The following is an 18,761-nucleotide window of genomic DNA, read 5'->3' on the forward strand; positions in this document are numbered from 1 at the left end:
CCGGCCGCGGCGCCCCTCGGGGCGTGTTTGGGGCGGCGGCGAGGTCGGTCGCTGACCTCGGTTAATGATTCGCCTCCGGGCGGTTCTCGCTGCCAGCGGCGCCGCTGGGCAAACAGGGGCCCGGGGGGGGCGGACACACGAGGGGGGCAGCGTGGTGGCACGGCCGAGGGATGGGGAGCCCTCCCTGTGTGCGGGGGCCACGCGTGAGGCGGTGTCCGTCCCCCGTGGGGGGAGCACGGGGCGATGACTGCCCCGTATGGGGGTAATCGCCTCAGGGTACCCCGGCTCTGTCCCGGCTGTGCTGCCCGAGGCGGGGCCGGGGGCCGGGGCGGGGCTGTTCCGCAGTGCTCCGTTAAAGTGGCGGCGGCCGGAGGCGGTGGCCGGAGGCGGTGGCGATGGGCAGCGAGGGGCAGCGGGGCCCGGCGGCGGCCCGGGGCCCTGGGCAGGGCGACCCGCGGGCCCTGCGGAGGGACTGCCAGCACCGGTGGGCTGGGGAACGCGGGGGGACTGGCGGGCAATGGGGGCAGCAGGACTTGGGGATGGGGGTTGAGGGCTTGGGGAAGGACAAGTGGTAGGGCAGATGGGGACGGGAACAGGACCCGAAGAAAGGGCCCCGGGGTTCAGGTAGGGGAGCGGACCCTTGTCGTATCGGGAGGGGACAGCGGTCCTGACTGTCATATAGACATACTGGGGTGGGTACAGGTCCAAACAGGGGTCACTTGCCCCCCCCCCCCCCCCCCCCCCCCGCGCACCGTCTGCCTTCGCCCCCCTCCCTCCTCCAGCTCCATTTCCAGCTCCACGGCCCATTTTTCTGCTCTATTAACTTGCTGTGGGGGGCCCTGGGCTGGGATGAGCACACAACCCTCCCAGAGCACTGACCAGAGACGGGGATAGGGAAACACAACCCCATCTCTTCCTCTCATCACCCTGTAACTCCCCCCATGGTCACCCCCAGGATCTTCGTCAACCGGAGCCTGGCGCTGGAGAAGATCAAGTGCTTTGGCTTTGACATGGACTACACCTTGGCCAGTGCGTTTTGAGGAGGACCTAAGGCAGGGTGGGGTAGTGGTGGGATTCCTCCAGCCCCTGCCCACATCCTCCTTTCCCCCCTGCAGTGTATAAGTCCCCTGACTACGAGGAGCTGGCCTTTGCCCTGTTGCTGGAGCACCTTGTTGCCATTGGGTACCCTCCTGAGATCCTTGCCTACAAATATGACCCCACCTTCCCCACCCGGTCAGTTTGTGGAGGGGGGTCCCAGAGATGGGAGGGGAGGGGAGGTGAGCCCCCCACCCACTGACAGCTGTGTGGTGCAGGGGGCTGGTGTTTGATGCCCTGTACGGGAACCTGCTGAAGGTGGATTCCCATGGGAACCTGCTGGTCTGTGCCCATGGCTTTCGCTTCCTCAAGGGGTGAGTCTGGGAATTCACCACCCGTGGGGCAGAGGGAAGTTGAGGGGTCCCTCAGGGTGGAGTGTAGCTCCATGCTCCCTCCCCAGAGCCGAAATCCTCCACTATTATCCCAACAAGTTCATCCAGCGGGATGACATGAAGCGCTTCCACATCCTCAACACCCTCTTCAACCTCACAGGTGAGTGAGAACCCCCACTGTCCTCGGGTGCTGTCCTGCCCCTGCACCCCCTCTCACAGCCCTCTCCCCCACAGAGGCCCACCTCTATGCCTGTCTTGTGGACTTTTTCACCAACTGCTCCAGATATGTCAAGTAAGAGGGAAGTGGTGGATGGGGGCTTGGTATTGGATCAGACAGGGGGTAAATCTTGGGGGGAGCTTCCCTTAGCAGGGCAGCCCCTTCACCCCCTCCATTCTTGACTGTTGCAGCTGTGACACTGGTTACAAGCATGGGAACCTCTTCATGTCCTTCCGCAGCATGTTCCAGGATGTGCGCGAGGCCATGGACCATGTCCACCTCTCTGTGGGTGCTATGGGCAGGGGCTGGTGGTGGTGGGTGCTGAGAGTGCTGGGGATTCCCCACACACACACTCTGGGAGATTTTGGCCAGCCCCACCCCACCTCTTCTGCAGGGCTGTCTCAAGGAAAAGACACTAGAGAACCTGGAGAAATATGTGGTGAAGGATGTGAGTTGTGCAGACCCCTATGGACCCCTCCCTACTCTGCTCCCCTCAGCCAATTCCTTGTGGCCACCTCTGTGCTCCCCCCACTGACTTGCCCCTCACTAGCCCCGTGTGCCACTGCTGCTGAGCCGCATGAAGGAGGTGGGGAAGGTCTTCCTGGCCACTAATAGTGACTACAGCTACACTGACGTGAGTAGGGAGTGCCCCCCACCACCAGGTCCAGCCTGCCCTGGATGGGGGAGTAAAAGGGGATGTGTTGAAGCACAAACAGGGTCTGCCTTCCCTGGGGTCAGCAGTGATGATACCAGATGTCCTTGCAGGCCATCATGTCCTACCTGTTTGACTTCAGCAAAGAGGACAAGGTGAGTCTGTCCCCCGTGTGGGCTGGGTGGGATGCACAGGGTGCCATCAGCAGCCTCTTGTTGACCCCCTCCCCGGCATCCACAGGCTGACGTCCCACAGCGGCCCTGGAGGTCCTATTTCGACCTGATTGTGGTGGACACCCGCAAGCCCCTCTTCTTTGCTGAGGGCACTGTCCTGCGCCAAGTCGACACGGTGGGGGCCTCTCCCCTGCTGCAGGGCTAGCTGGGGTGGTGGGCATTATTTAGGCACTGAGGGGGCTCCCATGGGCACAGCAAGGTAGATTCACAGGTGGTTGGACACTAAGCAGGTACTGATAACAGTGTCCCCATCCTGGGGTCCTCTTGTTCTGCAGGACACGGGGAAGCTGCGCATTGGGACATACACTGGCCCTCTCCAGCACTGTGCTGTCTACTCCGGTGGTAAGAGCCCAGCTGGGCACTGTCTGGGCTCTGTGGGCAGCGCAGTGGAACATAACCCACCCCCTTCCCTTGACCCCTGGCTGTCACAGGCTCCTCAGATGTGGTGTGTGACCTCCTGGGTGTGAAGGGCAAAGACATCCTCTACATGGGGGACCACATCTTTGGGGACATCCTCAAATCCAAGAAGCGGCAGGGCTGGCGCACCTTTCTGGTGGTTCCTGAGCTGGCCCGTGAGCTGCAGGTCTGGACGGAGAAGAGCGGTGAGCAGTGCTGGGCTGGGGACACAGACTTTGCCATGCAAGGGGAGGAGGCCTGGAGCCTTCTACACCCCTCGATGGCAAAAGTGCCTCAGTGAGCCATGCCCTGACCCTCTTGGTCAGTCATGCTGGGCAGTGGGTGATGCTCCTGCACTGAGCTGGCCCTGTTGCCCTTGCAGAGCTGTTTGAGGAGCTGCGGAGCCTGGATGTCTTCCTGGCCGATCTATACCAGTGAGTCACTTGGGGTGGGAGACAGGCAGGGGTGGGAGTACCTGTGGGGAACCCTTCAGGTGAGCCCTGAGCTGGGTCTGATCCATTCTAGGCACTTGGACAGTGGCAGTAATGAGCGCCCAGACATCAGCTCCATCAAGCGTCAGATCCAGGTGACATGCAGGGCACTTTCTTTCCCAGCTGTCACACAGCTCAGCTCACTCCCCTGCCACAACTTCCTCCAGGGGCCACTGGGTGCCCTGACTGTCCTGCTGCACCCACAGAAAGTCACACATGAGATGGACATGTGCTATGGGAAGATGGGCAGCCTCTTCCGCTGTGGCTCACGTCAGACACTCTTTGCCAACCAGCTGATGCGCTATGCAGACCTCTACGCTGCCTCCTTCATCAACTTCCTCTATTATCCCTTCAGCTACCTCTTCCGGGCACCCCCTGTCCTGGTACGCAGCTCCCAGCTCCTGCTGGTCACCCACTGTGCCTCAGTTTCCCTACCTGCCTGAGGGGGGCACGGGGCTGATAGAGGTGTTGGGTGGGCACCCAGCCCATTGGCTGGCTGGTGCCAGCCTCTCTCTGGGAGCCTTGTCCACCCACCCCTAGATGGCCCATGAGTCAACGGTGGAGCACTCTCGCCTGGACTCAGGGGATGCAGTCACTGCGCTTCCTCCATGGCTGGCCCAGCATGGAGATCCTGGCCAGCAGGTGGGTGGCAGGGAACAGAGGGGCAGAAGGACATGGGCATCCTGCCACCCTGATGCCCTTGGGGTCCTGTGCCCACTGAGCCCCTTCTGCACTATCTCAGGTCCCCCAGGACTCAAGTGGGGAGGAGGAAAATGATGGAGAAGCCTGAGTATATCCCAACTGCTGCCATGCCAGGTGCCAGACCCACAGGAGGGCATTCTGTGGCCCTGGACTACTTGCACTGCCACATTGAAGCCACTCATGGCCAGCTACCATCTCTGGTGGCCACAGGATGGCTGGTGACTGACCATAGCCCCTGACTCATGGTCCCTGTCACACCTGTCCCTGGGTTGTTGGGACCTTCTCCTGACTGTGCCGAGACAGGAGAGGGCCCCCCCAACCCTGCTAACTCCTGCCCCTTTAACCTCTCCTCACCTCTCCCACCAGCTCAATGCCAGCCTGGGACCATCCAACACCAGGGTGGAAAAGGCACTGCCACTGCTGCAGTATCACTGGAAGCCCCACTGCAGCAGTTGGGGTCCCAGCAGCTCCTGCCCCTTTAGCCTCTGGGCCTGGCCATGAGCACTGCAGTGCTGGGTGGAGGGGATGGGGCTCTGGAGGTGACAGCTGCTCCAATGGAACCCCTTTCACCCGCTGCTCCCCTCTTCTTTTTTTCTCCCCTTTTCTATTTATAAAATATACTCAAAACTCCTGGCACCGCAGAGACATAAAATTGGCTGCTTTAAAGGAAAACTGCTTTGTCCCTGCACCTGAGAGGTGGAGGCAAAGGGCATTCTCCGAGTCCTTGTCCAGCAGCTGGGACAAGCGCAAGCCCCTGGGGAGAAGGTGGCAGCTACGAGCTAGCTATCCTCACCTCTGCAGAGGAGGCCAGGCCAACAGCGCTCCACAGAGTGGAGGCAGCCCCATGCCAGAACTCCAGCACACTGCTCTGAGACTTGTGCCAGCATCTGTGACTCAATAGAGATGCTGAGCCAAGGCTGGGGTTGGGGCATTGTGAGGGAGAAGGGAGGTAAAAGAGTGTGATGGGGCCAGGACCACTGTTTGCTGGGGCTGGGTGGATGACAGTAGGGTACCGCCACCTTCTGCAGCTGCTGTATGGTCACTGTTCACAGCAGAGAGCACCTGCCACTCCCTTTACCAGCCTCTTGCCTGGTACCTTGTGCTGCTGCCTGCTCCAAGTGCAGGGAAAGCAGCAGAGGAGGCCTGAGTGCACTTATAGGGTTTATCTGTCTCCAGACCCCAGCCGTGTCCTGGAGTTGGGGGCCTGGCCTGCTGCACCCCAAAGGTCCTCTGCAACTCCTGGTGTTGCTGTCAGTCTCAGGCCCTGCACAAAAGCTGCTGGGGCACTGCAGGTCCCCCAGCCCCTCAGGCAGAGCCACTGCTACTACCTGTGTCTCCAGACACCCGGTCTGCATATATGCATCTCAGTAGCGGACATACAGATGCTGTCCAGGTAGGGCAGGAGGCAGTTCCAGACCAAATCTCTCAGCACATTGCTTCCGAACACTGGGAGGTGCCTGGAACATTGCAGTCCAACTGACACCATTCTACAGCAGGAAAACCAGAGTGTATGTCATGTGGTGGAGGAGTTGAGGGCAGTCCTGGGGAACACGATCCCAGGGAGCCACAGCTGGCATCTCCACACCACTCACTAGCCCACACACATCTCTACCACAAGTTTTAATATATTTAAACCAGCATTTAGATATTTGATACAGGCTTATTCTGTGCCATCCCCTCCCCTCTGCACCTGAGGGGCAGCAAGAAACAGTCAGGGGCCTGTGTATGGGGCAGCATGGTGGGCAGGCAGCCTGTCCCTGCTGGGAACCGCTCAGAAGCTCTTGAAGGGATATGAACTCAAACCCTCCAGTTCTGTCACTTCTGGCAAAGCTGTGTTTTTCCGGAAGAAGAAGCAAGTGTCCTCCTCAGCATCCAGGATTTCACTGAGGGATGACACCACGGGGTCATGGTCCTTCAGCATCTCTGGGTAGTGACTCCTAGCCCTCTCAATACGTAGTGAGCGCCGCACAGGTGTCAGAAATTTAAATTCTGGGCCTTCCAGGAATTCCCTTTCTCTATGGAGAGGACAAGAGCCTTGGGTAAACCCTGCAGAGGACTACCGGCATGGAGGGTGTGTGCTACCAAGAGCAGGAGGTTCAGCCTTACCTGGATGCAGATGTAACCTGTAACTTGACTGAGAGAGGAAGGGAAGTCACAGGCCTCCCCACCAGGCCTGAAGTCAATGCTGTGGGCTGCCTCTCACCTGGACAAGGCGTCACAGCCTCCCAAGGAATGGGTTCCTCCTCCTTTTCTCCTGGCAGGAGAGACAATTGTAGAGAGTGGCTGCTGGGGAGGGATTACACTGGACAGGGGCAGGGTGCCTGCCTGTGGAGGCTTGCTGGGCCAGGACCTTCCCTAGCCTGGGCAGAGTAACAGTGTCCCATTTTTCAGATCAGGATTCCAGACTTTCACAACACTCATCAGGAGGGACATGAGGTGCTTGGACAGGCCGAGCAAACCATGAGTTGCTTCCCAGCTGGCAACACCAGGGAGCCCCTGCCTGCCCATGCTCCAGTCAACCCCACAACACTCAGGTTACCTTCCAATTTTTGGCCTGCATTCTTCAAAATATTGAGAACAGTTTCCCTGAGCTCCTCGGCTGGCTGCAGGAAAAGCAGAACATGGGTCAGGGCATGAGAATGGCGACCAGAGTTACAGCTCAATAGGAAAGGCTTTTGCTGCACCATGACACCCTGTGCTGAGAACAGCAGGAAGAGGCTGCAGGATTCCCCTTTGTCCAGAGGGATCCATCAGCACCCAGCACAGCTAGCCAGCTGCCCACTCTGCATGGGGACATTCTGCAGCATGGAATGGGACTGGCAGCTCTAAAGGGCTTTTTCACCAATGACTAATGCTACTAAACTCATTCCAAAACCTGGCCCCTAGATCTTGAGGAAGCCCTCTAGAGCAGAGGCAGGGAACACAGGGAGCTGGCATGCCCACTCACCTCAGCCCCAGCACTGACTGCTTCTCTGTACAGCTGCAACACATCAAAGGGGCCATTCCGGGCCAGCAGCTTTGCTTGGCAGATCCAGAATTTGGCAAATTTCTCTGCCTGGGGCACAAGGGACAGCACTTCCGTGAGCTCCTCTGTATGGACACCCTGCAAGGAGAAGGGTAAGGGCCTGAAGAAAGGTGGACATGGCATGGACAAGTGTGTGCACCAGGAAGCAGTCCATGCCTGACCACAGCTCCTGGCACTCTTCAGGAGGGCCTCAAAGGTCTGGGTTTGCAAGTCTTCTATGTAACTATGGCAGATAAAGGGCTGTCCTGCCTCTATCCTCCCCTTGGATAATTGAGTCTAGTATTCCAGAGGGGTGTCAAAGGATAGACTCCAGTGCTGGCATTAATTGGGGCCAGTAAACCCTGGGGCAGGGCTAGCAGTCAGTGTTCTCAGCAACTGTTGCCCACCAGGGCCTTACCTCAAGCTGTGACACCCACCAGGGATCTATCAGCCTGCCTCAAGTTGGCTCAGTCAGCCTGGGCTGCTGCTGCAGACTGCACTGCTAGGTTCCAGGACGCTGACATACACAAAGCCCATGCTGGCTTCAGCTGGGGTAGAATTAATTTTCTTCCCAGGGGTTGGTATAGAGCTGTGGTAGGGATTTGTGATAAACACAAACATGGTGATAAGAGGTATTTTCATTATTGCTGGGCAGGATTTACACAGAACTGAGGTCTTTTCTACTGCGATGCTGGCAGGGTGGCTAGGGATATGTGGGAAGCTGAGAGGAAACGCATCTAGGAGAGGTGACTCCAACAGACCAAAGAGATACTTCAGACTCTATACTCAGTATATAAAGTGGGGGAACATTTGCAGTGATGCTGTTTGTCTTCTAAAGTCACCACTGCATGTGATGGGGTCCTGCTCTCCTGGAGGTGGTAGAACACTTGGCTGGCCATGAGAAGCAGGGAAGCTGCACAGAAGCTTTGCTTGTGTGTGCAGCTTTTGCTTTCCCAATTAAACTATCTTTACCTCAACTGATGATTTCTTTGTCTTTTACCCTTATGATTCTCTCCCCAGTCCTGCTGGTGGAGGACTGTGTGAGCAGCTGCATGGGGCTTGGCTGCTGGCTGAGGTTAAACAACAACAGTCTTTTTTGACACAGTACCTCTCCATTCTCCCAGTCAGCACAGCTCACTGCATGCCTTTGGCCTGCCCACAACTTTATGAGGACTTTTTTTTCCTCTCTGGCAACTGGACACTTGTTTCCTCCAGTAGCTAAGAGGGATTGTTCCCAATCCCTCGTAGCTACTGGAGAGACATGGCCCTCCTCCCCTGGCAGGCTCCAGGAGAGAAGCTCATTCAAGCAGCTCCTTTCCCATTCCTACCTCCTCAATGAGCTTCAAGCACTCAGTTAATATGTTGATGATCTTTGCTTGGCAGTGCTGCTCTGGATTCTCTTGCTTCTCTTTTGCTTTGACCTTTCTGCAGGATGGCTTCACTGCCTGCTTCTGAAGCAGCATCATTGGCGGCCGCTTGTATTTCTTGCCTTTGGATGCCAACCATTCCTCCAGCTGTTTCCTGTCCAAGGACAGAGAGATCACAGTTATCACCCCAGTAGCTTGGCATGAGCTGTCTGTTTTTTCTTGGAATCTCTTTAGCCAACTTCAGCTGCTTAGTAAGAATCAGAATATCTATCTCAGAAACATACTTGACCTCTAGACTGGGAAAGGAAAACACTCTCAAGTGTAAGCCTTGAGGCTAAAGCAGGAGATTGGCCACACACTCTCCTTCCACTTATTGAATCAATGGGAGAGGAACCCAGAGTGCCACCCAACATCATCCCCAACCCCTTCTTTTTCAGGGCATCAACCTTCCAACAAGGTTTTGCTGATAAAAGACTCGGGACTCTGTTTTCAGCAGGATGGTGCTGGTTCACCCAGCCAAATCCTTTAAACTCTGCTATTTCCTGGAGGCAGGACCCAGAGGGCCAGAGCTGCCACTTACTTACGATCTGCAGCTGATGGGATCCTTGGAATGCACCTAGCCTGCATGCCACTTGCCTTCGGCAGCTCTGGTTTAAGCTGATTTCTCCTACTTCTCAAATCATCAAGTACATGAGTTTTGGAATTGTGTATGCTGCAAGACTGGTTTGGGTGACCTATCCCTTGGGATGCTGCTGTGTGTCCAGGAGGCACCACCTTCATGTCCTTCCTGGCCATCCCCTCTTTAACCATGGGCCTTGGCAAAGCAACACCAGAGCTCAGGCTGGATTTCAGGTTTGTGGTCCCCTGGGGCTTGCCCAAGGTGGGAGGCTTGGTGGGAAATCTTCTCACTGGGAGAGGCTGGCTGTGGTGCTTAAGACTCCCCCCCGGAGCTGTGCCAGGTTGCCTCACTATAGCAGCTTTTCCCTGGTTTGTCCCTGGGTTTTTATGTAGCCAATTAGCAGGAGCAGGAAGGAACTGAGAGGGCTGCAGTGGCTGAGTTCTGATACTTGTATTTTGAGATATGTTCTTTGCTTCTGGCAGGGTTTTCCTGAATTTTTCCAGAAGTGGCTTGTCTTTAGCCTGGCAGTTACTAATTCTGTCTTTTGGACCCAGAACAGGCCTTGACATTACAGCTGAGCTTTGCTTGTGAGCCAACACTCTCTTCTTCTCGAGACTGTTTGCATCAGATTGGAAAGTTCTGATCAGTTCCGGGGATGTAGAGGCTTGTGGGTCAAGGTTTTCCTTGTGGCAGACCAGCCTGTTCTGCAGCCCCTCCTTCAGGGAGCGAGGTGCCCCAGGAGGAGGATGGTCACTTCCCACCTGAGGTGCTGTTGTAGTGACAGTCTCCTGTGCAGACTTCTGGTTCCTTTCCGGATTTAGGTGACCACAGCTTGAAGGCGGGATCCCGCCTCTAGTCTGTGCAGAAGTAGGAAGTGTCATGTTGTTCCCTGGCTGCACTGGATGCACCCCTCCTGCTCTCTGGGATGTATTTGAAGGCTTCCTCTGAGCAGTGTGGCCAATGTGTTGCATGGATTTGGCTCCAAGCTTGCCATCCTCTTGAGCACCCTCCATCACATTCTCATCCTTCATACTCCTGTCAACCTGGAAAGACAAAGCAGCCCTCAGCTCCAAGGAGAGCGCATCTTGGTTAGACCCTGACAGCTGGCCCAGGAGACAGTCATGTGACAAAGCAGCTGCTAACACAACAATAACACAACACCCACCAGGACATGGGCAAAGGATCAGTCTCCCAAACTGAAACTCCTAACTAAGCCAAAGTCCTTTGAAAAATAGCTAGCTGACTCATTGTGAGCTATTTAGCAATCTGTGGTATGCCCCCCATTTGGAGTCAGGAACTCATGATTCTGATTTGGGGATGTGGTTTTCAAAGCAAGTTACAGATCTGAATTGCAGCCAGGATGAAAAATTATGATGACTAAAATATATTCTCTTGTGACTCTAGAAGCAAGCGATACTGAATGAGACCTCTTGAGCTCTCTTGGACTGTGTGGGCTGTGACCAGCCTCTCCCTCTGAGTGGGGCTTCTCAGAGCCAGAAAATTCTCATGTTTGCTGTACTTGGAGGAACAGAGCCTGGGCTGATGCCCCCTTTCCCCAAGGCTCAACCCTTTGCCTGTTGAGAAAGATACAAAGGCACCAACATGAGTCCTTCACTGAATTTGAGGGGAATTTTTCACATATATATACCTTCTACAAACTCTTTTAGGTCTATGTGTGTGTAATTATGCTAGAGCAAATGTTCCATAAATGTGGCTTTGCCAGTGATTCTTTAAGCAACCATAAAACACTCAGTCACAACAGGGGACCCCATTCTGCCCAGACTCAAAGCACGAAAGTCTCAAACTTTGTACTTACGTGCTTGAGTTTAGAAACTGGTTCTAAGGGTAGATTCAGATGATTAGTCCAGTCCTTTAAAAAAGGTCTGTAAGAGTCCAACAAGTTATCAGGTTATTTAACAAATTATCAGGTTATTTATCAGCCCTAAGAAAAGCAGAAAGAGTTAAATATCTAACCCACTGCTGGTTGTCTCAGACACAGGAGCTTAGGAGTAGCTTTCAGAAATTAAACACCTGTCAAGGAATACTACCACATACTATTAATTCTTTTTGTTTTGTGTGGCAACAGAAAAGCAACACAAGCCATTAACATCCCAGGTCGTCACAAAACCTCCATGAACAAGAAAACTAACCAAAATGATTCCTGCAGGCGGGGGGGGGGGTCTGGCAGATAACAGGTTTGGAGGCTCCCAAACTGTCCTGTGTGTCACAGACAGCTGAGTTCATGCTGCTGCCATGCTGCAGGTAATAGTGGTGCCTTGGAAAATCCTGACCAGAGTGAAATCCTGACCACTGCAGTGTGGCTGATCCACAAGCCCTGCAGCTGTCCAGGCACTGCAGCTAAGCAGAAGGGTGGGACAGCAGGCCACTGTCAGCTCCCACAATTCTGTCCTCCCCTCCTCCTCCACACAAAACTGGAGCCCTCTGACAGCAGCCAGCTGTGGAGTTCTCCCATCCCTCTGCTCCAGGGTAGCAGCTCAGTCCTCTGGGCAGATTAATGCCTGCATAAGTTTTTTTTCTGTAAGAAAGAGCCTAGAGAGTGAGGGAACCATCCTCTGTTCTGCTCAAGTGCTGCACTATGCCAAAAAGAAAGGTCATGAATCTTCTCTCATTTCTATTGTATTAGTGGCGTTTGCCAGAGCCTGGCAAGAGGGACTGGTTTGCTCTTTGTGCTCTTTGATCCTGCTTCTTCTCTTCACATTTTCCTGCCAGATGCACAGAAAATGCCCTTTCCTGATATTACCATATTCCAAAGGCCGCTGGAAGCTGCCACTAAAAACCAGTGGTGAGACTCCCATCACCCCTTCCTCGAGATCTGGTTCTAAATTTGAATTTTTAACAGCAAGGCTTGTTCCACCAGAGCCAGGAGCTGAGATGAAAAAGTTTCAGAGTCTCATGAAATATGCAGAAGAGACACCATCAGCCATTGGGAAACGCCAGCACTCAAACCATTCCTTTGCTCCTGCTGGCAGTAACTATAGACTGGTGCCAGGGTGCTGTGGGGGCAGAGCCCAGACAGCAAGGCCTTGGCAGGAGCTGGTTCTTTGTACACAGGCCAGAGAAGGTAGACACTGGACAGTGGGGAGAGCCAGCTATACCTCAGACCTTTACATATCGTCTCCAACGATATCTCCATCATATCCAACCCAAACATCCTCCTAATTTACTTTGCACTTGGGCATTTCAGCCTTTCCTTGGCTGCTTGGCAGTTCTGCAGCTGCCTCCTTCGTTGTGCTGCAGAGAGATGACAGGAAAGGCAGTGCACACAGCATGGTCTCAGTACTTAAAGAATGAGTACTCATGACAATGGATTTCTGTTACTCTCCAACACTACATTGCACACCTCTTGATCTCCCTGCCTAGGGAGCCTGGTGATGCTGTTCCCAGAAACTCCCATGCACGTGATATTGCCCAGAGGCTCATTGGCACTTAAACTTCCTGACCCTCACAACATGATGCCACTCAACACTTCAACTGTGCACGGCTCAGTTTGCAGAAGGAAAGGGGAGATGCTGCCCATGATTTCACTTCAGCTGTGTATCCCGCAGGCCTGCACCCACTAGCAGCCAAGTTCTCCCCTAACACGAGTAAGAGGGAAAAACAAGGAGTATCTCAACAGGAGGACAGAGAATACTTCTGACACCCCCAGTTTGGCTGTGGCACCAGGGCATCTCACAGCCAGAGACCAGCATCACCCCATCCCCAGGGCCCCAGTCCCTAACACTCTCCCAGTCTCACCCGATTACCCACATCTCGCCCTGGGCTTTAGGGACATGTCAAGCCCCCCCCCCCCCGCCCTCTGCTTCCCAAGGCTTCCACTGAGCCCCAAGAGCAGCACGACCCCCCAACACACCCGCAATCCTCCCACACTGCCTTCTCCTATACGGCGTCCCTGGGCCCGTTTTGTGGGCACCTCCCGCGGGTTCACACACCCTTATCCACACCGCCCCCACTCAGCCTCCCTCTCAAGGCCTCAGCAGCCCCCAGGCCGCCCCTGACACCCTCCCCTTAAGCCGATCTTTGCTCATCTCTAGTCCAGCACTCCCACAGAACTCGCGGCCTCCCCAGAGGATCCGCAAGTCGCAGCGTACCCGCATCTCAGGGCCTCACAGCTCCGTTCTCCTCCGCCCACACAGGCCCTTGGGCCGCCTGCACTCCCCAATACCGGGACCACTCAGATCCCGCACCGAGGCTTCCGGCGCTCACCGGCCACTCCCGGCCGCTCCCGGCCGCTCCATCCCGGGCGCTGCTGCACAACCACCGACACCGCTAACAACCGCCGCGCCGTCTTTATTTGCCACCGCCTTCTTCAAACCGTCCAATGAGGAGAGCCAAGCGCCGGCTTTGGCTCCGTTATTGGCTGAGGAGGGTAGGGGGCGGTGACAATGCGTCTCCGCCGGCGGTCGCAGCCCCTGGGGCGGAGGTGGGTGCGGCAGTGAGGCGCGTTGAAAGGCTGTGACAGGCCACTCGTGTCACAGCGAGCCAGGCCACAACGTGTGCGGTGCCGTTCCACCTCTAGTCACTCAATGTCGTGCCATGCTATGCAATGCCACAGCGCACCATGCTATGCTGCACCATGCTGTGCCACACGATAAGGCGTGGTGTGGTGTGAAATTGCATGATAGCGTACACCACATCATACTATGTGATACCATGCCACACCCTGTAATGCCACACCACGCCTCTCGTCCTGCCCACCATGCCGTGTGCTGGCCGCAGCTGGGGCAGAGATGACAGTTCAGGCAGCTGCCAGGGGTGCTGGGGGATCCACCATGGGATGCCCACCCCACTTGCCTCCCAACAGTGGTGTGGACGTGGAGACAGAGTGGTGGAGGGTCCTGCATGGGTCACGGTGGTCCCTGGGCTGTGGGGTGGCCCACCACTCCCTGGCTTTTCACCCAGAAAGCAGCCAAAGCAGGATTTTCCCATCCATAACCCCATCCCCCATGAGCAATGAGCTGAGCAATGCTGTTCTAGAAAACTTTTTTATTTCCATCTCCATACACATACAAATTAAAAGCAAAAATAAATAAGGGGGCACAATAAATAAGTACCAAAGCAATGGACAGACACAATAAATAAATAAATACAGATTGGGGTGGCTCAAGCCCATGGGGCCCAGAGCTGCTAAATTCACATGAAATAGATGGGAAAGGGGGTTGTTTCCCAGGGGGTTGTACTTAGTACATACAGCCTGAAAACCGGTGACTGCCGGTTGGGTTGATGCAGGGTCCTCAGCGCCCACTCAGCTCATAGGTAGCAATGTTCACCTGGTCTGGGGTGTTCGTGATACCAACAGGCTGGCGGGGCTGCAGGGATGTACAAATGAACCAGCCGGGGAAGGCGGCCGACTCGAAGCGGGTGGTCCCCTCAGCTGGGCTGTCCAGGCGGTAGAAGATGAAGCGGGTCAGCTCCACGCTCTCAATATCCCTCCTGATGTCAGCTTCCTATAGCCAGGGGGGTGAAATGAGGGTCAAGATGGAATGGAGCCCCCAGCCCCACAGAGGACAGACTGGTGAGACCCCCTGCTCACCTCCAGCTGCAGCACGGGCTTGGTGCCACTCATCACACACGACATGTAGAGCTGGTAGCCCTTGATACCCAATGCCACTGGCACCCTTCCAGACCCTGGACTGCCCTGCGACGACCGGGGACGGTACAGAGCAATGTTGAGCTTCACTGCAGAGAGAAGGGACAGGTAAATGGGTGGTCCTGGGGTTGTGGGGTAGGTCCTGGGTTGTCCTGGGTTTGGGGTCTGGGGCACTGAGATGGGAGCATATGCTCTCACCTTTCCGTCCAGCAGAGGGTCCCTGCAGGTGCAGGGCCACCAGCTGGGTGGGTGACTCCAGTACGAAGCACTTGTGGTCTATGTCCAGGATGTCAAAGGACTGGGAGCGAGTGTAGCGGAAAACGGGTGCCCTGGTATAACTGCCCTTGATGCACTCGAAGGAGACGGGCTCTGTGGGGAGTAAGACAGTCAGGAAGATGCTGCTTCCAGGTCCAAGAGTATTCCCCAAGAATATCCTCTAGCTGGGGTGACACCCCTGACATCACCCTCATACCAAAAATATCATCTAAGAAGTTGCCAAGGTCACTATCAGCAAAGTCCTTGTGAGATGGCTGCTTTAGGAGCTTGGTCACAGCAACCACCAGGATGGCAGCCTGGCGAAAGGTCCTGGAAAGGTGTCCTTTTGTCACTGTCACCTGGATGCCCACTCCAGGCGATGTCACTTCCAAGTCCAGTCGCGGCTTCTGGGGAAGAAAGGGGATGCAGGGTGAGAGCCTGACTTCCATATGACATGGACCCCACCACTCCCACTGCACCAGCGTTACCTTCTGCGGGCAGGGACAGTTGGGGCCATAAAATGTCTCCTCGTTCAGGCTGAAAGGCAAAGGGAGATGGTGAAGTCAAGGTCAGAATGCAGCATCACATCCCCAAAGTCCTCTCCGCCATGTCTATTCTTACCTGCTGCTCTCCAGTGTGTCCAGATCAGGGACGAATGCCATTGCTGCCACTAATTGCAGAGTCCTGGGCAGAGACTTCACAGTACCTCCAAACTTCTGAGGCACTTGGCTGCCTGCTCCTGCCTGTCCTGCCAGCAGTGCTGCTTGGCTGCTCTCTGAGCTCAGTGTCAGTGTGGCTGGTTTTCAAGAGTCTCCAAAAGGAAGCACTGTCAGAGTGGGGTTTCCAGGTTTTGCAATGTCCGGTTTTGCCCAATTACTCTCTTGAGAGTGGAGGACTGTGGGGGTTGGTTGCTCCCAAGCAGTGTAGTGGGGAGGGGGAGCATGGACCAGAGCTCCAGGATGCTCCAGGACCAGAGTATGGGGCAGAGCAGGGGATGGTCTGGAGCTGGGTTGTGGGGCTGAGCAGAAGGATGCTCCAGGTGTGTGGGGCAGACAGCAGAGGGGATATTTGGGGTCGATGTGTGGGGCCTGTGACCATGTGCCAGCCTGCTATTCAGTTGACCCAACAGAGAGTTGGACTCCCTCAGCACCAGCTCTGACCCCAGTCCCAATCCCAGCCCAGCTGTGATGACATCCACCCTTGTCAGGGCTGGGGACTGTGGGTGTCCCGGAAAGGGCCGATGGTGCAAGTGCTACCACTCCACCATTGCTCCATGGCTTCCTCCTGCACTGCCCAGGCCCGTGGTGAGACATTAATTTTAAAGAATTAAGGATTTTTAAGAAAGATAATAAGTTGCTGAATTAGCTGAAGTAGATAGGTAAGCTTTGTTCATAGTTAACAGAAGCCAGATCTTAGATAAGCTATCCTGGATTTTGTAACTCATTGCTTGTCAGCTTTATGTTTATGTAGCTGTGCTTGTAACAATAAACAAAATTCAGTAAATAAGATATATCTACAGACTTCCTGCTTAAAGAACCCATTCAACAAAGGAAACTGTAAGTTCTACCAAGGATTCATTTATCACAAATGCATTGAAAAGGTAGAAAGGTCAGGACAAGGAAGACTCATCTTACTTCCTCATTTTGGGTGACCCCTCCCCAGAAGAGACCCCCGACTCATTTTAGGAAACAAACTAAGCATGCTTAATAGCCTTTTTGCTAATTAGCATATGAAGTGAGGAATGGGAGGTGACAGGAGTATGAATATGTATTTCTATTTGGGTATTCAACACTTCTGTAAATAAAAGGCTTTGTAATTACCTGTGAATTTTGCAGCGCATATTAGGGAACTATCCTGTGTGCTGCCCGGCCGTAATAAACATACACTTTCTAACTTTAAACTGTTAGAGAGTCTGTCACAGTTGGGTATCGATACTAGATCAATTCCTGTATTTCTTTAATAAGTCATTGGTGCCATGGCCAGCCGTGCCTCCTCTGACACCCCTCTTGTCCTCACTGCCCCAACACCAGTGGGTGCAGGACCCTGCTGTCTGCTCAGTTTCTTGTGCCCACTCATGCCACGCTGGGGACATGGCCTTCAGAGTCATGGCCTTTAGGGACACTCCTGATCCTCATAGTCCATCCAGTGTGCCGGAGATTGCATCATGCTGAGAAGGCCAGGGATGTGCGTGGCTGGGCTTGCGTGGATTTGGGCTGTTGGGGTGTTTTCCTGGTACCCGTTTCACTTCCTGAAAGTGCCATCCAGCCCTGCACAGCTCCTGCGGCCGAGACTGGTACTACAATGACTCACTATCAGGAAATTGCCAGAAACGCAGAGCTCCCAGAGCACCTCCTGTGCCGTGCTGGGCATCCATTGGCTGTCACACATGGGGGGATATCCCCAAAAGCCTGAGGCATCCCAGGGCAAGGGGTCCTCCACGACACAGTGCGGGTCCCTAGGTCATGGTAAAGGTCACCAGGCCACGGTTGGGGTCCTGAAGCCACGATGGGAGTCACCAAGCCATGAACCACGGTGGGTGTCCCCAGGCCATACCAAGGGTCTCCAGTCTGTGATGAGAGTTCTCTGGCCATGGCGGGAGACCCCAGGCCATACCAAGGGTGTCCAGGCCATGGTGAGAGTCCTCTGGCCATGGTGGGGGTCCCCAGAGCATACAGTGGACCCCAAGCCACGCCTGTGTCTTACCGCGCCTTGCCCAGCCGCAGCCCCGCTCCGCCCCGCCGTTCCACGCCATCCGGCGCAGCCGCACTGGTCCGGAATCCAAGGGCGTGACAAAAGGGGTGCGGCGACGCGGCGTGATGACGCCAGGCGGGGCGGGGCCGGTGGTCAGGGTGCTGTCAGAGCCGGGGCCGCAAGCGGGGCGTACGGACACGCCGGTGGGTTCCGCGGCAGGGCCGGACGGTGGGGCCGGACCCCGCCATGCAGGAGGGCTGGGGACGAGGGCCGGTTTCGGATCGGGGCGGGGGTCGCGCCGGGGGAACGCGCTGGGCCGGGGGCCCGCGGTCGCGCCCCGGTGTCCTTGGCGCCGCCCGGGCGCCCGGGAGTAGGGGGGCGGGATGGTGGTGAGATGGGCAGCCCCGCGGCCAATGGGAAAGCACGGCTTCTCGCTTCTGTCCTATAGACAGCGAGGGGCACCGAGCCGGGGCGGCGGTGACGGGCGGTGATTGGGGGGCGCGGGGCGGGGGCGGACCTGGCGCGCTCTCGGGTGCGGGGGGTCCCAGTGCCCCTTCCCGGCACCCCGGGCGCTACTTCGCGCCTCGCGGTCCCCGCGCCCTCCCTGGGCCCCGCCGCGGGGCCGCTTCGTTCCCTTTGCCTGGTCGAGCAATGCCGCCCGAGCCCGCGCTGCCTCGCGGAGGTGTCTGCTGGCTTCTGGTGGGCCGGGGTCGGCCGCGTTGCGGCCTCAGAGGGTCTGCCCCGGCCCCCTCCCGCCCTGAAGCTCGCGTGTGCCGCGGGCTCGAAGATTCCCGGTGCTGGATAACTTGTGGTCTGCAGCTGGTGGCTCTGGCCCCGCCGCTTCCTGGAAGGTGGAATTTGTTCTGTTTTTAACCTAGAAAGTATTCCTAAGTCGCAAGGCGTAACCACGTACCTGCCGTCTATACTGACGTCCCCATCCCGGCTGCGGGTGGGTCACATTTAGCACGTTAATTTGCTTATTGGTGCGCTCTGGGCCCTCATCTCTTGTGGGCATTCCTGAGGTTTGACCTTTTGGTGAGGTTTGGGCTGCGACTGGCTGCCCCTCTGCGCTCTCCTCAGCCGTCACCCCCAGTGTGAC

General features: G+C 55.9%; 4 protein-coding genes across 11 annotated transcripts in view; 2 read left to right on the forward strand and 2 right to left on the reverse strand.

The window, feature by feature from the left end:
- Nucleotides 1-395: 395 nt before the first annotated feature.
- On the forward strand, nucleotides 396-9,103 carry LOC120763991 (cytosolic purine 5'-nucleotidase-like). 3 transcript variants are annotated; one of them, XM_040087635.2, is made up of 18 exons: nucleotides 396-484; nucleotides 956-1,029; nucleotides 1,116-1,233; nucleotides 1,314-1,409; nucleotides 1,496-1,587; nucleotides 1,662-1,719; nucleotides 1,836-1,929; nucleotides 2,039-2,092; nucleotides 2,195-2,278; nucleotides 2,410-2,451; nucleotides 2,537-2,644; nucleotides 2,805-2,871; nucleotides 2,961-3,131; nucleotides 3,308-3,359; nucleotides 3,451-3,511; nucleotides 3,623-3,799; nucleotides 3,957-4,058; nucleotides 4,159-5,802. In XM_040087635.2, exons 1-18 carry the CDS (start codon nucleotides 396-398, stop codon nucleotides 4,204-4,206), a joined length of 1,587 nt encoding a protein of 528 aa, XP_039943569.1. In that variant the 3' UTR covers nucleotides 4,207-5,802. The 3 variants fall into 3 exon arrangements, with proteins under 3 accessions (XP_039943569.1, XP_039943570.1, XP_058279684.1); XM_040087636.2 differs by having other exon boundaries at nucleotides 3,710-3,799; XM_058423701.1 differs by lacking the exons at nucleotides 3,623-3,799; nucleotides 3,957-4,058; nucleotides 4,159-5,802 and adding an exon at nucleotides 8,927-9,103.
- CKAP2L (cytoskeleton associated protein 2 like) lies at nucleotides 5,728-13,416 on the reverse strand. Of its 3 annotated transcripts, none has more exons than XM_040087632.2 (8): nucleotides 13,333-13,416; nucleotides 10,925-10,991; nucleotides 9,070-10,151; nucleotides 8,451-8,643; nucleotides 7,066-7,221; nucleotides 6,658-6,721; nucleotides 6,225-6,372; nucleotides 5,728-6,133 (listed from the first exon to the last, which is right to left on the reverse strand). In XM_040087632.2, the coding sequence occupies exons 1-8, from the start codon at nucleotides 13,362-13,364 to the stop codon at nucleotides 5,890-5,892; spliced, it is 1,986 nt and encodes a 661-aa protein (XP_039943566.1). In that variant the 5' UTR covers nucleotides 13,365-13,416; the 3' UTR covers nucleotides 5,728-5,889. The 3 variants fall into 3 exon arrangements, with proteins under 3 accessions (XP_039943566.1, XP_039943567.1, XP_058279683.1); XM_040087633.2 differs by having other exon boundaries at nucleotides 13,218-13,385; XM_058423700.1 differs by lacking the exon at nucleotides 10,925-10,991 and having other exon boundaries at nucleotides 13,218-13,385.
- A 743-nt stretch (nucleotides 13,417-14,159) lies between these two features.
- Nucleotides 14,160-17,757, reverse strand: LOC120763993 (interleukin-1 beta-like). 2 transcript variants are annotated; one of them, XM_040087641.2, is made up of 6 exons: nucleotides 15,593-17,757; nucleotides 15,460-15,508; nucleotides 15,189-15,378; nucleotides 14,915-15,085; nucleotides 14,660-14,805; nucleotides 14,160-14,573 (listed from the first exon to the last, which is right to left on the reverse strand). In XM_040087641.2, the coding sequence occupies exons 1-6, from the start codon at nucleotides 15,631-15,633 to the stop codon at nucleotides 14,361-14,363; spliced, it is 810 nt and encodes a 269-aa protein (XP_039943575.1). In that variant the 5' UTR covers nucleotides 15,634-17,757; the 3' UTR covers nucleotides 14,160-14,360. The 2 variants fall into 2 exon arrangements, with proteins under 2 accessions (XP_039943575.1, XP_039943574.1); XM_040087640.2 differs by having other exon boundaries at nucleotides 14,187-14,573; nucleotides 15,189-15,508; nucleotides 15,593-17,651.
- OGDH (oxoglutarate dehydrogenase) overlaps nucleotides 17,745-18,761 on the forward strand; it is a 31,744-nt gene continuing 30,727 nt past the window's right edge. For 2 of the 3 annotated variants that reach the window (XM_040087639.2, XM_040087638.2), the window contains exon 1: nucleotides 17,750-17,865. The gene's annotated coding sequence lies outside the window, so the exon portion shown is untranslated. Of the gene's footprint in view, nucleotides 17,866-18,761 lie in introns of all 3 variants that reach the window. The other variant, XM_040087637.2, reaches the window with a different exon arrangement.

Source organism: Hirundo rustica, chromosome 28 (assembly GCF_015227805.2).
Source record: "Hirundo rustica isolate bHirRus1 chromosome 28, bHirRus1.pri.v3, whole genome shotgun sequence".
Taxonomy (NCBI): Eukaryota; Metazoa; Chordata; class Aves; order Passeriformes; family Hirundinidae; genus Hirundo; species Hirundo rustica.